The following is a 17,451-nucleotide window of genomic DNA, read 5'->3' as shown; positions in this document are numbered from 1 at the left end:
ACTTAACACTAAACCAGATATTTTCCCTTTTCTTTAAATAAACACCAGTAATTATTTATTCAAATATTATTTAAATTTATCACTTATTTATTATTATTTATATTTAGAGTATAGTAGGCCTGTTTCTTCATGGCTTTGACTCCTGGAATCCCTATGGGGTCTTACGCACTTTGCATAAAGGCTCCCCCCTTTCAAAATCCTGGCTACGTCCCTGAGTCCAATTAATTTACGTGTTGTTTAATTATAGCCTTTATTTTTTTAATTTACATTTTAAAAGTTTAAGATATTTAAGAAATTTCGTTTGTTAAATTCCAATTATTTAAGGAGTTATTCGTTCGTTCGTTCATTCCTAGATCCCTATGATCTAGTACATTTATTTGTATTTTAGTTATTAATAAAAAGAAAACAAATTGTTATAATTACATTTGTATTAGTTAATAAATTGTTAATAATTGGTTTTTATTGAATTCAAATTAATATTTTAGTCAAAATCCCTTCACTTTAAAAAAAAAAAATTCCGTTTACTTCATTAATCAGTTTCATACTCTGCATCACTTTCACACTTCCTTTCTTTTCTTTCCTTAATCTTTCGTTTCTTTCTAGGCCATTCATACCACAGTTAATTTTCTTGCGAACGCCTGGTATCCAGTGGCGGCTGTAAGATACATTTTCTAGGTCGGGTGATTTTTTTGGTGGGGGGGGGGAGGTGGAAGGGAGAAGCTGTCTGACAGGGAGGACAATAGAGACGAGCCAGTGGGGAGCCAAGGGTCTGAGAAGGGGTGTTCTCTCTCACAAAACTAGATTTTTAAAAAAAATTTTAAAAATAGGGACCTCTGGGTGGCCGGAAATAGCACTCTCAGACTCTGACAGACATGTGTTGCCTTGGCGTAAGCCTAATTCTCCCGACGAGCTCTGGCCAGTCGGTAGGGGGGGGGGACTTTACCGGTCCGATGTGGTAATCTGGAAAGGAACCGTCCGTGTGGCAAACAGGGACGACCAACAGTACACATACACATAAAGACCCGTCGGAGACAGGAAGGGGGACCGTGCATGGAGGAAAGGGCTTGGACTGCATTTCTGAGCTGGAGCTTCATCACAATTTGACCCAAGCAAAACACATAGCGCAGTGCATTTAGTTAAAAATATTATGTAATTCTTCATTAAATTAATAAACTGTTTATTACAGCCAATCATCAGGTTAAAACGCAATCTGCGTTGTCTAACGCGTTTACAACTGCTTACAGCTAAATTGAACGCAAATCTTCCGTAAAACGCATCAACAATATTTTTGTTACAAAATTTGAAGTTTGCACACTCGCCATCGAAGAGGTTGGATTTTTTATACCTCCTTGAAGGTTGGATTTAGTTAGGGTCCGTTTTACATTATGTTCTGAAGTCATATATATATATATATTATTCTTGGCTAGAGTTAGAGTACTAAAGTGCATTAGCACCATATTTATCACTAAGGATTACTTACAGATCTGGGCCTAGGCTAGGCGCCGCCTACTACTAGCTAGCCTTATTAGGCCTAAGTAGTACTAGCCCAGGCCTCGGCCTACTAGGCCTACTACCACTCTAGGCCTTGGCTAGGGGTTAGGCCTACCAACAACAACGCAGGTCGATCTAGGCCTAGGCACTAATTTTTGGCAAAATCTGCATGGAAATCGGCTCTTATTTTCCGAAATGTGTGCTCGGATTTCTAGACTAAGTTTTTGCGCGGACGATATATTCCCCACACAGTATTAATGCAGTCTGGCGATATTGTGACTTGTCGTCACTAGGCCTAGGCTAGGTCTATACTTAAAAATATTAAAATACACTAGGCTAGGCCTATGCCATAATTATACTGCTCATGGTGCAGGCCTCTAGGGGGGCCTAGGCCTTGTGAGAGCCAAAATTTTTGTTGTACTGTACCTTTTGTAAATGTGTATTGGTCGAATAAATAAATGAAATGAAAAATTTGCTCAATAGATAGAAGCACTTTGTTTACGCAGTCTCTGGAGTCACCCAGAAATCTGGATGGCCTCCAACCAAGCAGGAATCTCCAGGGAAATAACCCATCTCCCGCAAATTATAACTAAATAATATGCATGTTTTTACTACTGTATTGTCTCTATCATGATCTGTCTTAGAGCAAATAGAAAAGTTTATTAGATTATCACTCCCGCCTGCGTCAAAAATTTCGGGAAATATCAATGCGGGAATAAAATAAAAAATTTTTTTGCTGCATCGATTATTTCAAGAGCATAAAAATAACAATGCAATTTTGTGACTTCAAATACATTTTCTTTAAAAAACTATAAAATTAAACCAGTTTTTATACAATATTTACTATTACACACCAAATATAAACAGTCCCTCCCTCATCGATAAAAACAAAAGCGAAATAATCTATTGTTCAGATTTAAAAAAAACCAAAAAAAAAACCGCCCTCCCTCATCAATTTTTTGGAAAAAAAAGAGAGATAATCTAATAATTTTTTCTATGTGCCCTTATGGAAGTCAGTGTCTACTAAGTATCACCAATAGCAACAAAATAAAATTAGATGTTAAGAAAGCTTGAAAGTGCTTGATGTAAACCTAGGCTAAGCAAGTTAGCCTCCCAACCAGGCTATATTTCACAGTGCACCATAGATATTTAACAACTGTTAAAATATTTTTGGGCTCAGAATTAATTTTTTTATTATTCAATAAGCAACTAAATTTCGCCCTCCAATTCAAGACCACTTTCGGACCTGGAAATTTGGGGTGGTCTCGAGGTTGGTCTCCAATTAGAGGGCTAGCTTTGTGTTAAACGGTTGAAGACTGTTATTTGGGTCTTTGGAAAAGTGGTCTCGAATTAGAGGGGTCTCGGAATTAGAGGGGTCTGGAATTGGAGGGTGCACTGTATAATAACATCCTGGTGGATCGAATGTTCAGTACAAAATTTCATGACATACACTTGGTAAATTCATGTTCATAGGACCACATTTCCATAACTCTTATACATTTAATATTAATACAGATATAAAGATGTCAATTTTTACAACAAACTTGGTTCCACCAATTGATCATGTGACAACTTGTGAAAAAAATGGTGAGCTTGTTTGCAGACCGATTGATGAAGCAAATGAATCCTGCTTGCAGGACCCACTCTTTCAGGTAACATGGTAACGTACAATGAATTACTAAATTCTAAGTACTGTTATGACAAAACAAATCAAGTTATGATGATTTGTGCTTCAATTTGTGCAGGAAAAGAACTACCCAAATGTTGAACTAGCAGCAGAGAGCCTACGCTCATTAGCTACTCAAAAAAGTGCAAAGTCTGCATTTCTACCATGTAAAGAGACTCTGTGGAAACGTGCACTACAGGCTTGGCATGAACAGGGCTTGTGTGGTGCTCTAGAGGTGGTTGCTGAAGATGACAGTTATACAAGTAAGTTGAGTGAACATACACTAGATCAGATTTCATTGCTTGCCACAAATGTAGAACCTCAGCAAATGCCTAGCTGTAACACCTAACTAGAGCCAGATTTTTATAAAAGACAATCAGTGATAGTTGAAGAGGTTCAAAATATCTTTTATGGCAGGATTCATTAATTTTTTTTAAAAGAGATTCATATTTTTTAATATCATTCATTGGTTACAGTTGCAACATTAGGGAATTCTCCCCAGGGACCTGAGTAAATAAATGAAATGAAATGAACCAACGACCAGGGGATAATAACGTTAAGTGCATAGAAGTCTATAATAATAATTCATTCATGAGACTCTTTCACCCAGTGGGTGTTCTTACAAAAGGCCGCGAGGTACATAAATACAATTATTAAACTAAATTAAAAAAACAAAAATGCACATTGACAAAGCCAATTGTGTAATAACAACACCATAAGCTATTAAGTCTCTATAATATGCGCTCTATAAGTTGACCATTATTATTATTATTATTTTAAAATTCTAAGTGTTTTTTAGATGGATGATGTTTGTCCTGTTTTCAATTTGCAATATATATTTATGACAGGTACCAGTTGGACACCGTGGTTAGCATGCGCTAGTCTAGCTGCAGTACGCTGGCTCAACTCGCTTCACGGCTCTCTTTACCCACATTTAGTGGTATGTTGAACATGTGATTTCTTTTAGCATTTGATATTGTTCACCAAACACACATAAAATTGAGTTTCTCACAATTTCTAAAGTTTAAAACTAAACATGAAAACGTAAACATTTATTGGTGTAAAAATAAATTTTATAATGTGTTTCCTGTGTATGAAAAATACTACAAAAAAAAAAAAGAATTTTGATCTAAAGATTTATTGAAACATTTAGTACCTTAAAATCCACAACATTCTACACTTGAATTGCTTTTTAAATTTTTATCTTATTTGTATCAGCTATCCAATGAAGATATGATTTCTGAGTTTACTTCGATCCGTCACTGGCAAAGATCTGAGATATGTGCACTTGCATGGCATCCACACACACCCAAGTGTGCTGTTGCACTTAAGGACAATTCAGTCAAAATATTTGTGGCAAAAAGGTGATATACTGATTCACTAGTTTAATGTGGAAAATAAGCAAATCATGGAAAAAAGAACTAATTGTGTCTGCAGTTTTCACTGACTGACATTTTTCAGTTCTGTCTTTGATTTAGATTTTTACATACCTTGCAGCAATTTTTCCCCAACTTTTTTCCCACTTAATTACCTGTACCTACAAGGGTATGTATGTTTCTGTATTAATATCTATTCTCTCATCATCATTGCATAGAGACTTGTGTGTGCCCCCCTCACCCATAGTTTGTTTCATACTTTGTTAGTCAAACTTACAGGCTGTTCTATGTATGCTTATATTCAATTTAAACTATCATGCTTATTGCAGTGAAGTAGTCTCAAACCTAAAACACAGACTTCAGAAGTGTGTGGCAGCACTTGCCTGGAAGCACCACTCAGCATCAGTCTTGGCTGTAGCGTGTAAGACCTGCATTTTGATATGGCGAGTTGATCCATCATCATTATTTACAAGGTAGCAATCATCATCAAATTGTATTTTATACCTTGGTGTTCAGGATATACTTTTTGAAGACATGAGGCACAACATTAAGGTTGTGGCATGTGGCGCAACATTAAGCCTGTGGCATGAGAGCTGTGGCATGTAACGCAACATGAAGCCTGTGTCATGTGGCACAGCATAAGCCCATGGCATGTGGCGCAAGATTGCTTTTCCTAATATTAATCATGTGTAGTCACAGATGTGGCGCCAGAAAATTTGCCTACAAGGGGTCCGACAGAGGGGACGACGAAGCCTCGGTCGACGGCCCGGAATAAAACAATCCCTGTTAGGTTCATGGGTAGAGTTTTTATGGCTTAATTTGGTTCTAAAATGTGCTTTTAGACCACAATATTAGGGATTGGAAATAAAATAGCTTTATTTGGATATGAAATTATGTTTTTTATTTTTGGACGACAAGGGGGTCCAGGCTTGTCCGACGGGTGGGCAAATGCCCACCCTGCCCCCCGCTGGCACCACCACTGGTAGTCACTGATGACCCAGTGCTATTGTTTTGAAATTAGAAGTAAATTACATATTAAACTAGATTTAATTTTATTAATTAATAGAGCTGAATTTACACCAGCATTACTAATTATCATTCCATAAAAATATTTTATTCAATTATATTTTTTATAATTTTAGGCCAGCAGCCAGTGCAGCACATGTGTTGTCCTACCAAGGTCATGGTCCAGTGACTTCATTAGCATGGGATCCTAGAGGGGAGCTATTGGCTTCAGCCTCACCCAGTGACACAGCCATGCTGGTAAGAATTCTAGCGACACTTTCAAGTTATTATTATTTTGTCATGCTAATTTTATTGTTATATGGGGTTAAAGTGTAGCTTGGTGGTTAAGATCTTACTTTCCAATCCCAAGGGTCGTTCTTCAACCAGAACTCCTCCACTTCTTAAACCTCATATTGAGACTTAATTTATGTTGAGCATCTTGTGTGTTTGTTATGTTTATAAGCATCTTTCCATCCTGTAAATGGCAATTTTAATTGCGTTTAAAATACTACTGTAGTTGGGTTATGAGGCTGCATGTTGATGCTTAGATTATAATATAAATTATTCAAAGTATTGTTTGTGCATCACAGATTAATTTGCATCCTATTTTTATCTGCAGATTTGGGATGTAGCAAAAGGTAGTTGCACAGTTCTGCGGCGGTTTGGTGGTGGGGGAGTTTCGCATTTGAGATGGGCACCTGATGGTCAAAGGCTTTTTGCAGCCACGCCATCACAGATGTTCAGGTAAATTGACTTACCTATGTTTTTATCTTTTGTAGTTTTCTTACTTGGTTGGATCTTGAGAATATTTGTCTTTGTGAATGCATATTGCAAATATCTGAATACGTCAGAGACATGTATCCAATTGAATAGCGGTGGTAAGACACGCTCTGTTAATTCATAAGTTTCTAAAATATACTTTTTGATTTTTTAACATTATTTTTAAATGTTATAAATATGCTTGGGCTTTTATACAGTTTATTTTATAAAGTATTTTCATTGACAGTATAAACGGGTAGCCATTGTATGGCCCCTGGTTCAATTCAAAGCCCTGCTTTCCTTGTGTTTCTGCTGGAGGGTTTAAAATAGCATACCGTCTTTCCGAAAGGTCCACTGATTAAGCTCAGATAAGAAAGTATAATACATACTCCAAGTATAGAAATGCACGCCATCGTGTTGGGTATTGAATCCCAACACGATGGCGTGCATTTCAATACTTGGAGTATGTATTATACTTTCATACCGTCTTTCAGTAGAGATGTTTAAGTCATTGGTTCCACGTGCATTATGGCCCATTTGCACATTAAAACACACTCTTTAGAACAGAGCAGTGAATATTCTACTGGTGTACTGCCGAATTCACCACCAAAAGGCCCTCACTGGAAATAAGTCTTTTAGAACTTTTAGGTATTCTATTGTGCATTGGACACACAAACCAAGACAATATCCATCTATTTACATGGTTTATTTGTATTTATTTTTTATTATTTTTACAATTCTGATATGAATACTTTGAACCTGAAATTCAGAGTGTGGGAAACAAAAACCTGGCAGTGTGAGCGCTGGACACACTTAAATGGACGTTGCCAAGCAGCTTGTTGGAGTCCAGATGGTAGAATACTATTGTTCGCAACAGAGAATGAACCAATCATATACTCGCTTACATTCAACAAGGAAAGTACAACAGATGCCATTGGTGGATCCAAAGCAGCCGTCGTATGTGCTGACCTATCCGAAAGCACTTATGAGATAGATGGTGATGAAGTCATCAGGTGAATTTCATAGTTTTTTTTCTTTTAATTCCTTTCTGTAATTCAAAAGGCATTAAAATATTAAAAAGATCATAAGTGAAGATGTGCAGAGACAAAAGCTTTTCAAGCTGCTATCACCAAAGAGTATGCCTCTCCATTCCCAACATTCAGAATATAAAAATTAAAAATACATAGGCCTTATATTATTCTCAAGCTCAAAACATTCATTTTACCAAACTCTATATTCCACCCCACATCCCAGTGGCTCAGGCTATGTTCCAGCCACAAATTCCACCCTCATTCTAATAAGACCCCAGTCATTAAACTTCACCCCTCATTACAGAAAATGAGGGGTTTAAAATTTTCAACATATAAAAAAAAGAATAATTGTAGGTTAATCCATATTAATATTTATATGATTATGTAATCATTATTTTTTTCCTATAAATTTTAAAAATGCACATGTTTTTAAAGGGTTGGTGGTCTTGTGCAAGATATGACTTGGAGTGCAACTGGAGAGAGACTAGCTGTATCATTTAAGCCTAATGAAAATGATGATAATCAAACCAACTTGGTGGCACTGTTTAATGTCAGGCAAAAACAACTTCTTGAGCTCATCCCAATGTAAGTCAAATGGTTACTCTATGTTGCAGACATTTAACTACAGTATTAGGCAAAAGGTTGTTGCCCACACTGAATTAAATCATGAAAATCTAAAGCCAAAATAAATGCATTATGTTTCAAATTTTAATATTGGATACCTTTAACAGGATTTTAACCATTTCAACAAAAATGCATGTGGAGAGTGGTGGTTGGTACTGAACCCTAGAATTCCAATAATAATAAAAAACCTATGCCAAAAGACCAATTTCCATGTAACTGTGCATGCATTATTCTTTTCTAATAGAGAAGGCAGGGATGGTGGTTTGGCTCAGCGGTTTCCATCCTGGTTTATTGAACTTGTGGTCAGGACTTCAAACCACACGCTGTCCAATCTCAGCCGGCCATGCTTAGATACCCCAACTGTGAAGTGGCTCGGGCTATGTTTCAGCCCTAGTTGCAAGCATTTCATGGCATATAAATTTAGTAACAATTAAGTAACCCCTTACGTAGAAGTGGCTTTCAGGCCTTGTTTGGGATAATTTCAATAATTTAAAAAAATATGTTTGTTTTTAGTGGTTTTGTTCAAGGTGAAGGAAATCAAGTGTTGCAGCTTATTAGTTTTGAGCCAACTTTCAATCAAGGTGCATTGCTTACACTGGTGAGTAGTGGTTTCTTGCTATTTCTTTCTTATTTTGGGTGATGGAGAATTCATCTCCAGCTTCACATACCAGACATACTAGACCCTGGTATCCAAATGCTTGCTACATTGCTAAATAAACCATTGATCATTTACAGATTTTTTTTTTCAAGTATGGAGTGATTATTGGTGTTCAAAACAAGTCAATGTTTATTAGTTGACCAATGTTTTAAATCAGTCACAAAACACTGTGTGCAATGGGTTACTGATTCTTTGTAAAATACGATTGATTAATCATAATAGGCCTAAAGCACTTATTCTTTTTCATAAACTTGTTTTTTGAAATAAGTATAATTTCCTGAATGGATTTTCTAGGTGTGGCAAGATGGTCGTGTTACTTATGTTCCCTTGTTCTTCCTGTCATCACAAGATGTGGAGCATTACCAGACAAGCTATGTTCACTCAGTTGCAAATCAGTTACCACAACAACAGCAACATGACCTCTACACAAGTATTAATTCAGGAGTTAACAATACTACTGCAGTAAAATAATCATGAGTTGTGTATTATACTTATATGAATCACTCTGGCATGAAATCTACTTAAATGTAAAATATATTTATAAAGAATATTGCAAGGAGGATTGTGTCACATTAAAGATGTTCCTTTTAATCATACATGCTTTTTTCATTAAAAAAATATGTACAGTTAATCTTGCCTAAGTCATACTTTGCCTAACTTGAATAATTTCTAAGTCAATCTTGTTTTACATGCCAAATTAATGATCTGTAAGTCTCTACAATTTTTCAATGCCACTTTGAATTCCACTTAGGAAAAAGTTCAACTGATAATTCACTAGCAGTATAATGTGTATTCCATATTCTGATGCAGTACTTAACAATCCCAGCCTCACAAACATAACAGCATTATGTTTCAACTAATGCTAAATGGGTTTATATATAATAAATTGTGCTTTTAAGGTCACATTATTAGGAACTGAAAATTAAACAAGTAAAAACAATTAAATTTTGTTGGGTCCCTAAATAAGTTTTTTAGTCCAATGGCAGGCACATTTACATACACCATAAGCAATATTGAGTTATAATCATGTAGATTTGTGTAGCGTCGGTATCCATCAAACAAGATGCTCATGGCGCTTGATATGTGGACGAGTAACTCAATCAATGACTTTCTTCGCCCCCAAGTGTCCCTTGGTGTCTGTGCTATCCGGTGACTCGGTATCACCAACACCGGGGTATTTCCCTACTCGTCTCGAAATCCAAGTAGACTTGTTCTACCACCAGAACCATAGGTGAGCGTGTCGTTTGAACCAGTGCTGATATTATGGCTGTAGGTTGCAGTGCCCCTGCCTCAACATTTTTGAAAGAATAAACGACTAACTTTGAGGCACTACGTCAAGAAGCACAATAAAGACAAAATCAAGATGCATGTTGTAGTTTTTAATCTCCCCAACATATAGGCCTTTACAAACATAACATTTATATTCAACTTGTTCCAGGATCTTTCATTACAATACTTTCAAAATGATTTACAGATCCTCTTTGTGATCTTTACTATAACAACATGGAATTACCAATCATTTTTCATAAATTACTTGAACTTCTTGTCGTTAGCAAACATTTTTTATAAATTACTTGAGCATCCTATTGTTAGCAACCATTCTTAACAAATGCTTTGTTTCAAATCAAAACATTCTACTTAAGTAATAATATGAGTTTATATATAGCATTATAAAAAAACAACACCAGAGGCTATAGCAAGTTACTGCTTCAGTTTCAAGTTGATTGCAACCTGAAGCAATGATATTACTCATCTTGATTCTTGTACCCATACATCACAATTGGAATAAACTAACTCTGTAGTCAATGGCAATGTCTATTGGGTGTAAACACAGACCAGAAACTAGCATAATAAGCATTGTTGTTCTTGTAAATCTTATCAAAACGTAGTCATTTAAATTAATCATATTCCTTTATTCTCCTCAAAGTCTACCCTACATTAGATTTTGGGTCCAAATTAAGTTAAAATTGAAAAATAACTACTGGAAATATGATGATGTAATAAAAAATATCATGCTTAACAATGTATCTTGATTTTTTTCAATTACACAATTTAATTTGATAACAATGACAAAAAATGTTTTTGGTGAAATTGTAAATATCACATGACCAGCTTTCATAAATACTGGCACCTTCTTTCTTGAATGTAGAATAAAATGGAGATAACATGTGGAAACTACAGTAAAGTATGGTGAATCTAGTAATTTTATGATTGTAACTATGTACCTTGAATACTGTATAACCACACAAATTAATGATTGGTTATCATAAAAATATCTCTTGCTTAAAATACATTCACCACTTTGTCGTAAGGGGCACCAACAATCTCTTAAAACTACGTACTACATCAATCATTATGTATCATGATTACATTAATCATTATACCACATCAATCATAGTCAACAAACCTGTAATTAAATTGCATATCAATCATTCTAGCATACACAAACTTCAGGTGTCAGAGTGTATTATTTGCCATTAGTACAGCTGGTATGTTTTATTTACAGTAGTGATTTTTATGATTATAACTTTCTTTTTTGCTGAAGTATGTATATAGTATGAAAATATGCCTTTTAATTACAAGCAGATATTAAGACTGTATCACTGTGCATTTAATAGAGCAGTAAATTTTGAATTAAATCTCACATTTCTGTCAAAATTAAAGATTTTTATGAGAGGATGCTACAGGATGTGTACCAGTGGGCAAAGGTATATGAACAGTGCTTTTTAATCAAGGCAGGGAAGCCTAGACTAATTTGACATGCGCGTGTATCCGGCCTAAGTATGAATGAAGATTGATTTTTATCAGCTTCTATAAATTGAAATCCAGCTCAACTCCTTGCAGTATGTTCTTATACTGTATATTTGAAAACTAACATTCCATTTTAGGAGAAACTTTTTATACCTCGTTTGCGAACCTGCCACCTGCCAATAACAGTGATTTCAAATAAAAATAAAATTTTATTTTTGACCAATTAGCGCACCCGCTGCCATGAAAAAATGAAAATTTTTCTTTATTTTTATTACGCCCGCTGCTGCATTGAAATCTTCCCAAATAAATTATGTAAATTTAAAGCATTTAACCATCCCATTACTACACTGTTTACATTCACATGAAAAGTAAAAGCTATCCTTCCTTTTATTCAAACGTAGAGTTCATAACATAGGTATCAAATTTTACAGTGGTAGATCCAGGAATTTGAAATAGAGGGGGCCCAGAGAAGGACTTTCACAAATGGACGATCTATCTACCTCAGCCCCACCATGGGTTAGGCTGAGGTAAGAAAATTTATAATTATAGCACCTCTGGACGCTGGAAATGGTATTCTTAGACATAAATTTTGAGTAGAATTTACTTTTTTTTCTAAACTTTGGGTAAATTTTGAAAAATTTAATCCGCCACTGGTTTAATATTTGATTTGACAATCGAATCTCTACCAGGTCTATTCGTATTTTCTAACTTGTAGGCCCTATGTATAATGACGATGTCCAGGATCCAAGCCTTTGATAATTATTAATTAATAATGTAAAGAATTTACTATTTGATACATTGTAAATGTAAACTCTAGAGTAGTAGAAGTCATAAAAATATTAAAGAAAAAGAATTAGAAGCGATTAATTTCGAGCTTTCATCGATAAACAGTAAAAGCTTTATTTATAATTCTGGAAAAAAAACATATGAATGAGACTGGATGTATGTATACATTAATCATTTTTATTTATTTATTTTATTATTTTTTACCTAGTTATTTCCGGCAGGGGCCCGGGCCCTTGGCCTCTTGACCCGGTTTCGACGGCCTCTCTGCGCCACTGAGTGTTGGGGGCTCATCAAAGAAAGTATTTGAGTGAAATCCATTCCTAAAAAATTTTGAATTTTAAGGCTGAAAATACTGCATTATTACCAATGTAAATACTGTTCAAAATTTGTGGGAATTTAATTGTTTTATTGTTAAGTTTTGGGTGTCGTTTTACTGGTTTTACTGGTGTCCATTTGAACTGGGAGCCTGGGAGCCCGGGACCTCGCTCCGCGAGAGCCGATAGGCATTACACCACTCATGGGCTGATTCTTATTAGAGTGTAGGATGTCAGGATAGGTAGCTACATTTTCGGTCTAGAGGGGGCATGGAATCATGTTTCCCCATTTGCGTCTGAATTGTGCCAAATGACTACTACAATAGTTACCCCATTGGTGGCAACTATTTGGACGGGTGGAATAAGATTATCATGACAGGAGGAAAGGTTTCTAATATTGCACATGACTGAAATATTGTTTGACTGTGTAATACAGTACTTGGTATTGCATAACAAAATGTGATTAAAACACTGGTTTCTTACATTATATTTTAGCTTATACTACATACTGATATATATTATGGATAAATGGACTTTCACATTATAAAGCAAATTTCTAAAATCTGTCGTAGTATTTAGAAAACTAAGTATTTTTAATAATAAAAATATGAAATAAATTTTATCCAAAATACTAATAAAAAAATTACATCTAGAAAAATTTCAAACAACAAAGACATGACGGAATTTTTAATAATAAAAATATGTAATAAAATAAATTTTACATCAGTAAATTTCAAACAACAAAACATGATGTTAAAAGATACTAGCTGAACAAAATATGGCTATAAAATTATTGTTTCAATTAAAAGTTATTGTGGGCAGATGGACTTGCATTATTAACATGCTACTAATTATACTAAATATTCTATTAACTATATTACTGTATATTAAAAAATAAATATTATTGAATATAATGCTTGTTAAAGGTATTGCTAAATTATTAAGAAAAATCATAAAACAAACACCTGGTTAGAGACATTAAGTAGAAAAAGTTATAAAAATCATTATAATAATGAAAATTCCTTAATAATAATTCTTGATTTTATATAGCACCTTGCATTGAAAAAACATGAAGCACATAGCAACAACGCAAGACCAGCAAAGTAAAATAAATCAAGTATGTTCCTACTACACAATTTTGGAGAAAATTAAAAATTAAGCATTGAATGGAATAGGATGGAATAATAATAAACCCATACACCTTAAATTCATTCATTCATTCATAAAACAATCTTTGGAAGCAGTATTACAGTATTATTACCAAAACAACTAAAAAATTAGACTAAAGTAATGTATGAAAAACACACACTGAACAAGCAACAACTCCATAAAAAAATCATCCACTACTAAATCTTTTCATGGATCGTTTTCCATTCCGAACTTTAAAATTTGTTTCTACCACGTCTACTTGTTTGATATTTTCATCTTCATCTACAATAATTTCATCCAGAATGAAATGAAAAATAAACATGCTCATTAATACGCCAAGGAAAGGGCCACACCAGTAAACCAGGATATGCTCGTGGATGGGATGGTTTTTGCAGTTGTAGGCCAGAGAGGTTGCTAGAGCTGGGTTGAACATCATACCTGTCCATTCCATTCCTAAAAGATAAAAATATTGAAAATAGCGTTGAAAACAAAATCTTGAATGGAGCATTTCGAGGTATTAGTCCCCACTGTACATGCAAAGGCATATCTAGAGCCTTGAAATTGAGGGGGCTAGCGATTTGGGGGGGGGGGGCGTTAGTGCTAGCTCACAAAACAAGGTAATTATAGGTGATTTTTAACTATATTAGAGATTATTTGAGGAAAAGTGACTGCGGACTGAGTATTTTTGGGGGAACGTACCCCCTGTGCACCCCTAGATACGCCACTGCGTACATGCCAAGCCCCTTCCCACTCATTGGCCAAGACTTTTTGGACCAAAAAAGAAATTAAAAAAAATGATGGGCATAATATGTGCTAAAATGTCTTAAAACTCAGTTTCAACTCATATGTGATGTAGCCAAATACAACGTGATGCATGTACATTTTTCCAGTCCAGATTCAGTTTTTCTGGACGCCAGTCAGGGCTATTACTAATAATGACATTAGTGATTACAAACTGTATATTGATCAGTCTAAAACAATCACTACCTAATGAGAGTATGGTAAGACAACAATTTTCTTTTTCCCACGGCTATGGAGATGGCACGCTATAATGTCACTTTCATATTTGGTAACATTTTTGAAGATTAAACTTCAGTGCAATAACCCTCGAATGTACTTTACCATATGTATGCTTTGTATAAAAACAGTAAATGATTCAGAATGATTGTAGCTCTCTGCTTAGTAACACTTTAATAGGTTCTACCTCTTCTGCAATTTGATGATAATGACTTACCCATTCTTAAATCAACATGACAACATTAAAAACATTGCTTTCAAGAGGAAAACATGAACAAATTGCTAGTCTGGATGTTGGGTTGAGAATGTAGTTAAATGCCCTGGCTTTTATTACATTTCAATCAAGAATTTTAATAAAATTGACTTGACAGTACAACCTGACATCCATCCTTATCCCCTTTTTTTCTGTTTCTGGATATAACTTCCCCATGTTCATTGGTCTTTCGTCTTTCAATCTCCTAGTCATTTAATCCTGGCTTTACACAGGTTCCCACTTTTAAATCTTATTAAACTTGCACACAGAAATCTAGGTCTGTTTTTCACAACTTATCCAGATCAAGAAATATAGAAACTGGGAAATTCAGTCAACAAATCCTTGACGAAATACGTGGATTGACGAAATACGTGGAAAAGTTAGATAAGATTGTGAATTTAGAAACTCTGGAATTCTTTGTTTTACTGAAACTTGGCTGAAACAAGCAACGCCCAGTCAAGCGCTAGACATTCATGGTTTTGAGTTGATATGGAGCGATAGAGTGTTTACTGAAACTAATAAAACTAAAGGAGGTGGTTTGGCCATATATTTAAATGAAAAATTGTGTCGCATACGCCTTGAAATCTGTAACCAAAACATGGGGCTTCTTTGTGTCTCGTTTAGACCATTCTATTTACCACAAGAATTCAATAGGGTCAACGTTTTCCTTGTTTACATACTGCCAGATGCGAATGCGGCTGTAGCTGTTCGCGTCGTTGATACAGCGAATGCCATGGAAATGGCGTTACCTGATTTGCCTAAAATAATACTCGGTGATTTCAATCATTGTCTGCTAGAGGACGTGCTCCCGAACTAAATGCGGTGTATGCAGACTCCAACACGCGGCGATCGGATACTCGATCGGTGCTATTGCTCGGTTAAAAATTCATATAAAGCACTTGTCCATTCCCCAATTGGAAACTCAGATCATTCAACATCATTCAACAATACATCTGTTGACTAAATATAAAACCAAATTGAAATCGGACAGAGTGTCAACAAAAAGAGTCAAAGTATGGGATATAAGAGCTAATTGAAATGTTACAAACCTGTATTGACTTTGAAACTGGGACATCATCATTAGAAGTTCAATGGATCTTTCAATCCAGGCTCCTTTCTCCCATGTCCCTAAGTTTTCCAATACTGGCAGAGCCAACCCCTGTGCACATTAGTATTTCACCCCTGGCCCTACCCTCAGTACTTCCTACCCTATAATATGAACAATCCTGTGACATGCAAAGGATTGTCAGATGATAAATATTGAATTATTGGTGTCGTTTCCTGAGCTGCAATTTTCTATGGATCATAAGTTACATTTTAATATTTAATTGTATTTCTCTATTGTTTATATACAAAATAACTTTGAGGCAGAGCAATTTGGAACACAGACTTCAACTTGAATAAATTATGTTTGATGATTTGAATTATACAGTGAATCATAATGAAGATAATAGAGTATTGCTGTACTCTGCAGGTAGTAGTGCATCAGATACTACACTTGTCGCTAGACTCTTCATTAATATTACACTGTTATACTATTATATTGTTTGTTATTATCTTTGCTGGGATCTGCAGAGGACCAGGGATTTTATCCCTGAGCAGTCCTCCAAGATAAACAATAAAGTAAATAAATAATAAATAAATAAATAATAATTATGTTGAGCCTACATCCAAGAGCAAACATATGGTATCAGTATTGATATCAATATACAACATTTTTATCAAAAAGAAAGACAAATCTACTTATTATAAATGTTCAGAAATCATTGAGACCTACATTTAACTATGATTTATGGAAACACAGGTTTCATATAAACTTCCACCTATGACAAAATATAATTTATGTTCATACTGTATCACATTAACTGAGTCAACCAATCAATTATAATAAATCAATCAATCAATCAATTAATTGTAATATGATGGTATATGTGAATGTATGAACAAGATGTGAAAATATGACAAGCAAACCTATTGAAAGGGAACCACGATGACAAAAAACAGGTACTTGACAAGATAACATTATTAAAATACAGACCAGAGAACAAATGTTACTCATTGTTGTTGCTGTTATTATTATTATTATAATTATTATTATTATTATTATTGTTTTTATTGTTATTCATTGTTGAATGTTGTAAGAGGGAGGCAAGAAGTATGTGAAACGTATTTCTTGAAATTCATTCAATGTTTCTCTACTCAAAATAAGGATAATAACATACACACTGATATTACACAATTATTATTTAGACTATCCAGACAACAAATGTGCCAATGACTGCATGAGCTCAACCCCATCTGTGGCGATTATGCATACAGCAATAATGAAGATCTAATCCATTGCCAACACATAAAGTCTGAGAACAAGGTTTTCTGAAACTAACAACACAGGTATTGGAATAACCTCTCAAATGAAGTTGTTCAATTTTGACCTCTTCACATTCAAAATAAATATCTAAATTCACAAATAAGCAATAAGTATAGTTGTGTATCATACCCTTAGTGGAAATTAATATACAAAAGTAGTAGAGAGCAGCTTAACTCAATCGGCTAATCTGGTGGTAGCCACTG

The 17,451-nt window shown here is 34.8% G+C and overlaps 2 protein-coding genes across 6 annotated transcripts in view; one reads left to right on the top strand and one right to left on the bottom strand.

Annotated features, from left to right (window-relative positions):
• The first annotated feature begins 1,283 nt into the window (after positions 1-1,283).
• LOC117106769 (aladin-like) lies at positions 1,284-9,978 on the top strand. Of its 3 annotated transcripts, none has more exons than XM_033248205.1 (12): positions 1,284-1,329; positions 3,007-3,143; positions 3,237-3,420; positions 4,006-4,097; positions 4,376-4,521; positions 4,863-5,006; positions 5,676-5,796; positions 6,158-6,282; positions 7,068-7,310; positions 7,764-7,913; positions 8,466-8,550; positions 8,905-9,978. In XM_033248205.1, exons 2-12 carry the CDS (start codon positions 3,015-3,017, stop codon positions 9,079-9,081), a joined length of 1,596 nt encoding a protein of 531 aa, XP_033104096.1. In that variant the 5' UTR covers positions 1,284-1,329; positions 3,007-3,014; the 3' UTR covers positions 9,082-9,978. The 3 variants fall into 3 exon arrangements, with proteins under 3 accessions (XP_033104096.1, XP_033104095.1, XP_033104097.1); XM_033248204.1 differs by having other exon boundaries at positions 1,301-1,355; XM_033248206.1 differs by having other exon boundaries at positions 1,302-1,371.
• The window catches only part of LOC117106770 (aquaporin-11-like), an 11,990-nt gene continuing 4,507 nt past the window's right edge, over positions 9,969-17,451 (bottom strand). For all 3 annotated transcript variants that reach the window (XM_033248208.1, XM_033248207.1, XM_033248209.1), the window contains exon 3: positions 9,969-14,063. In XM_033248208.1, coding sequence (XP_033104099.1) covers positions 13,798-14,063 — 266 coding nt within the window. In that variant the 3' untranslated portion in view covers positions 9,969-13,797. The remainder of the gene's footprint in view (positions 14,064-17,451) is intronic.

The sequence above is a fragment of the Anneissia japonica genome, unplaced genomic scaffold, assembly GCF_011630105.1.
Source record: "Anneissia japonica isolate Jap-2015-1 unplaced genomic scaffold, ASM1163010v1 scaffold2471_len1564793_cov202, whole genome shotgun sequence".
NCBI lineage: Eukaryota > Metazoa > Echinodermata > Crinoidea > Comatulida > Comatulidae > Anneissia > Anneissia japonica.
This window is presented reverse-complemented; position numbering and strand designations above follow the sequence as displayed.

Bases quoted from the DNA above. Each gene is read 5' to 3' on its own strand.
- LOC117106769 (XM_033248205.1), top strand. From the start codon at position 3,015: ATGTCAATTTTTACAACAAACTTGGTTCCACCAATTGATCATGTGACA. The intron at 7,311-7,763 runs GTGAATTTCATA...ATGTTTTTAAAG, and splicing joins GATGGTGATGAAGTCATCAG to GGTTGGTGGTCTTGTGCAAG. The intron at 8,551-8,904 runs GTGAGTAGTGGT...TGGATTTTCTAG, and splicing joins AAGGTGCATTGCTTACACTG to GTGTGGCAAGATGGTCGTGT.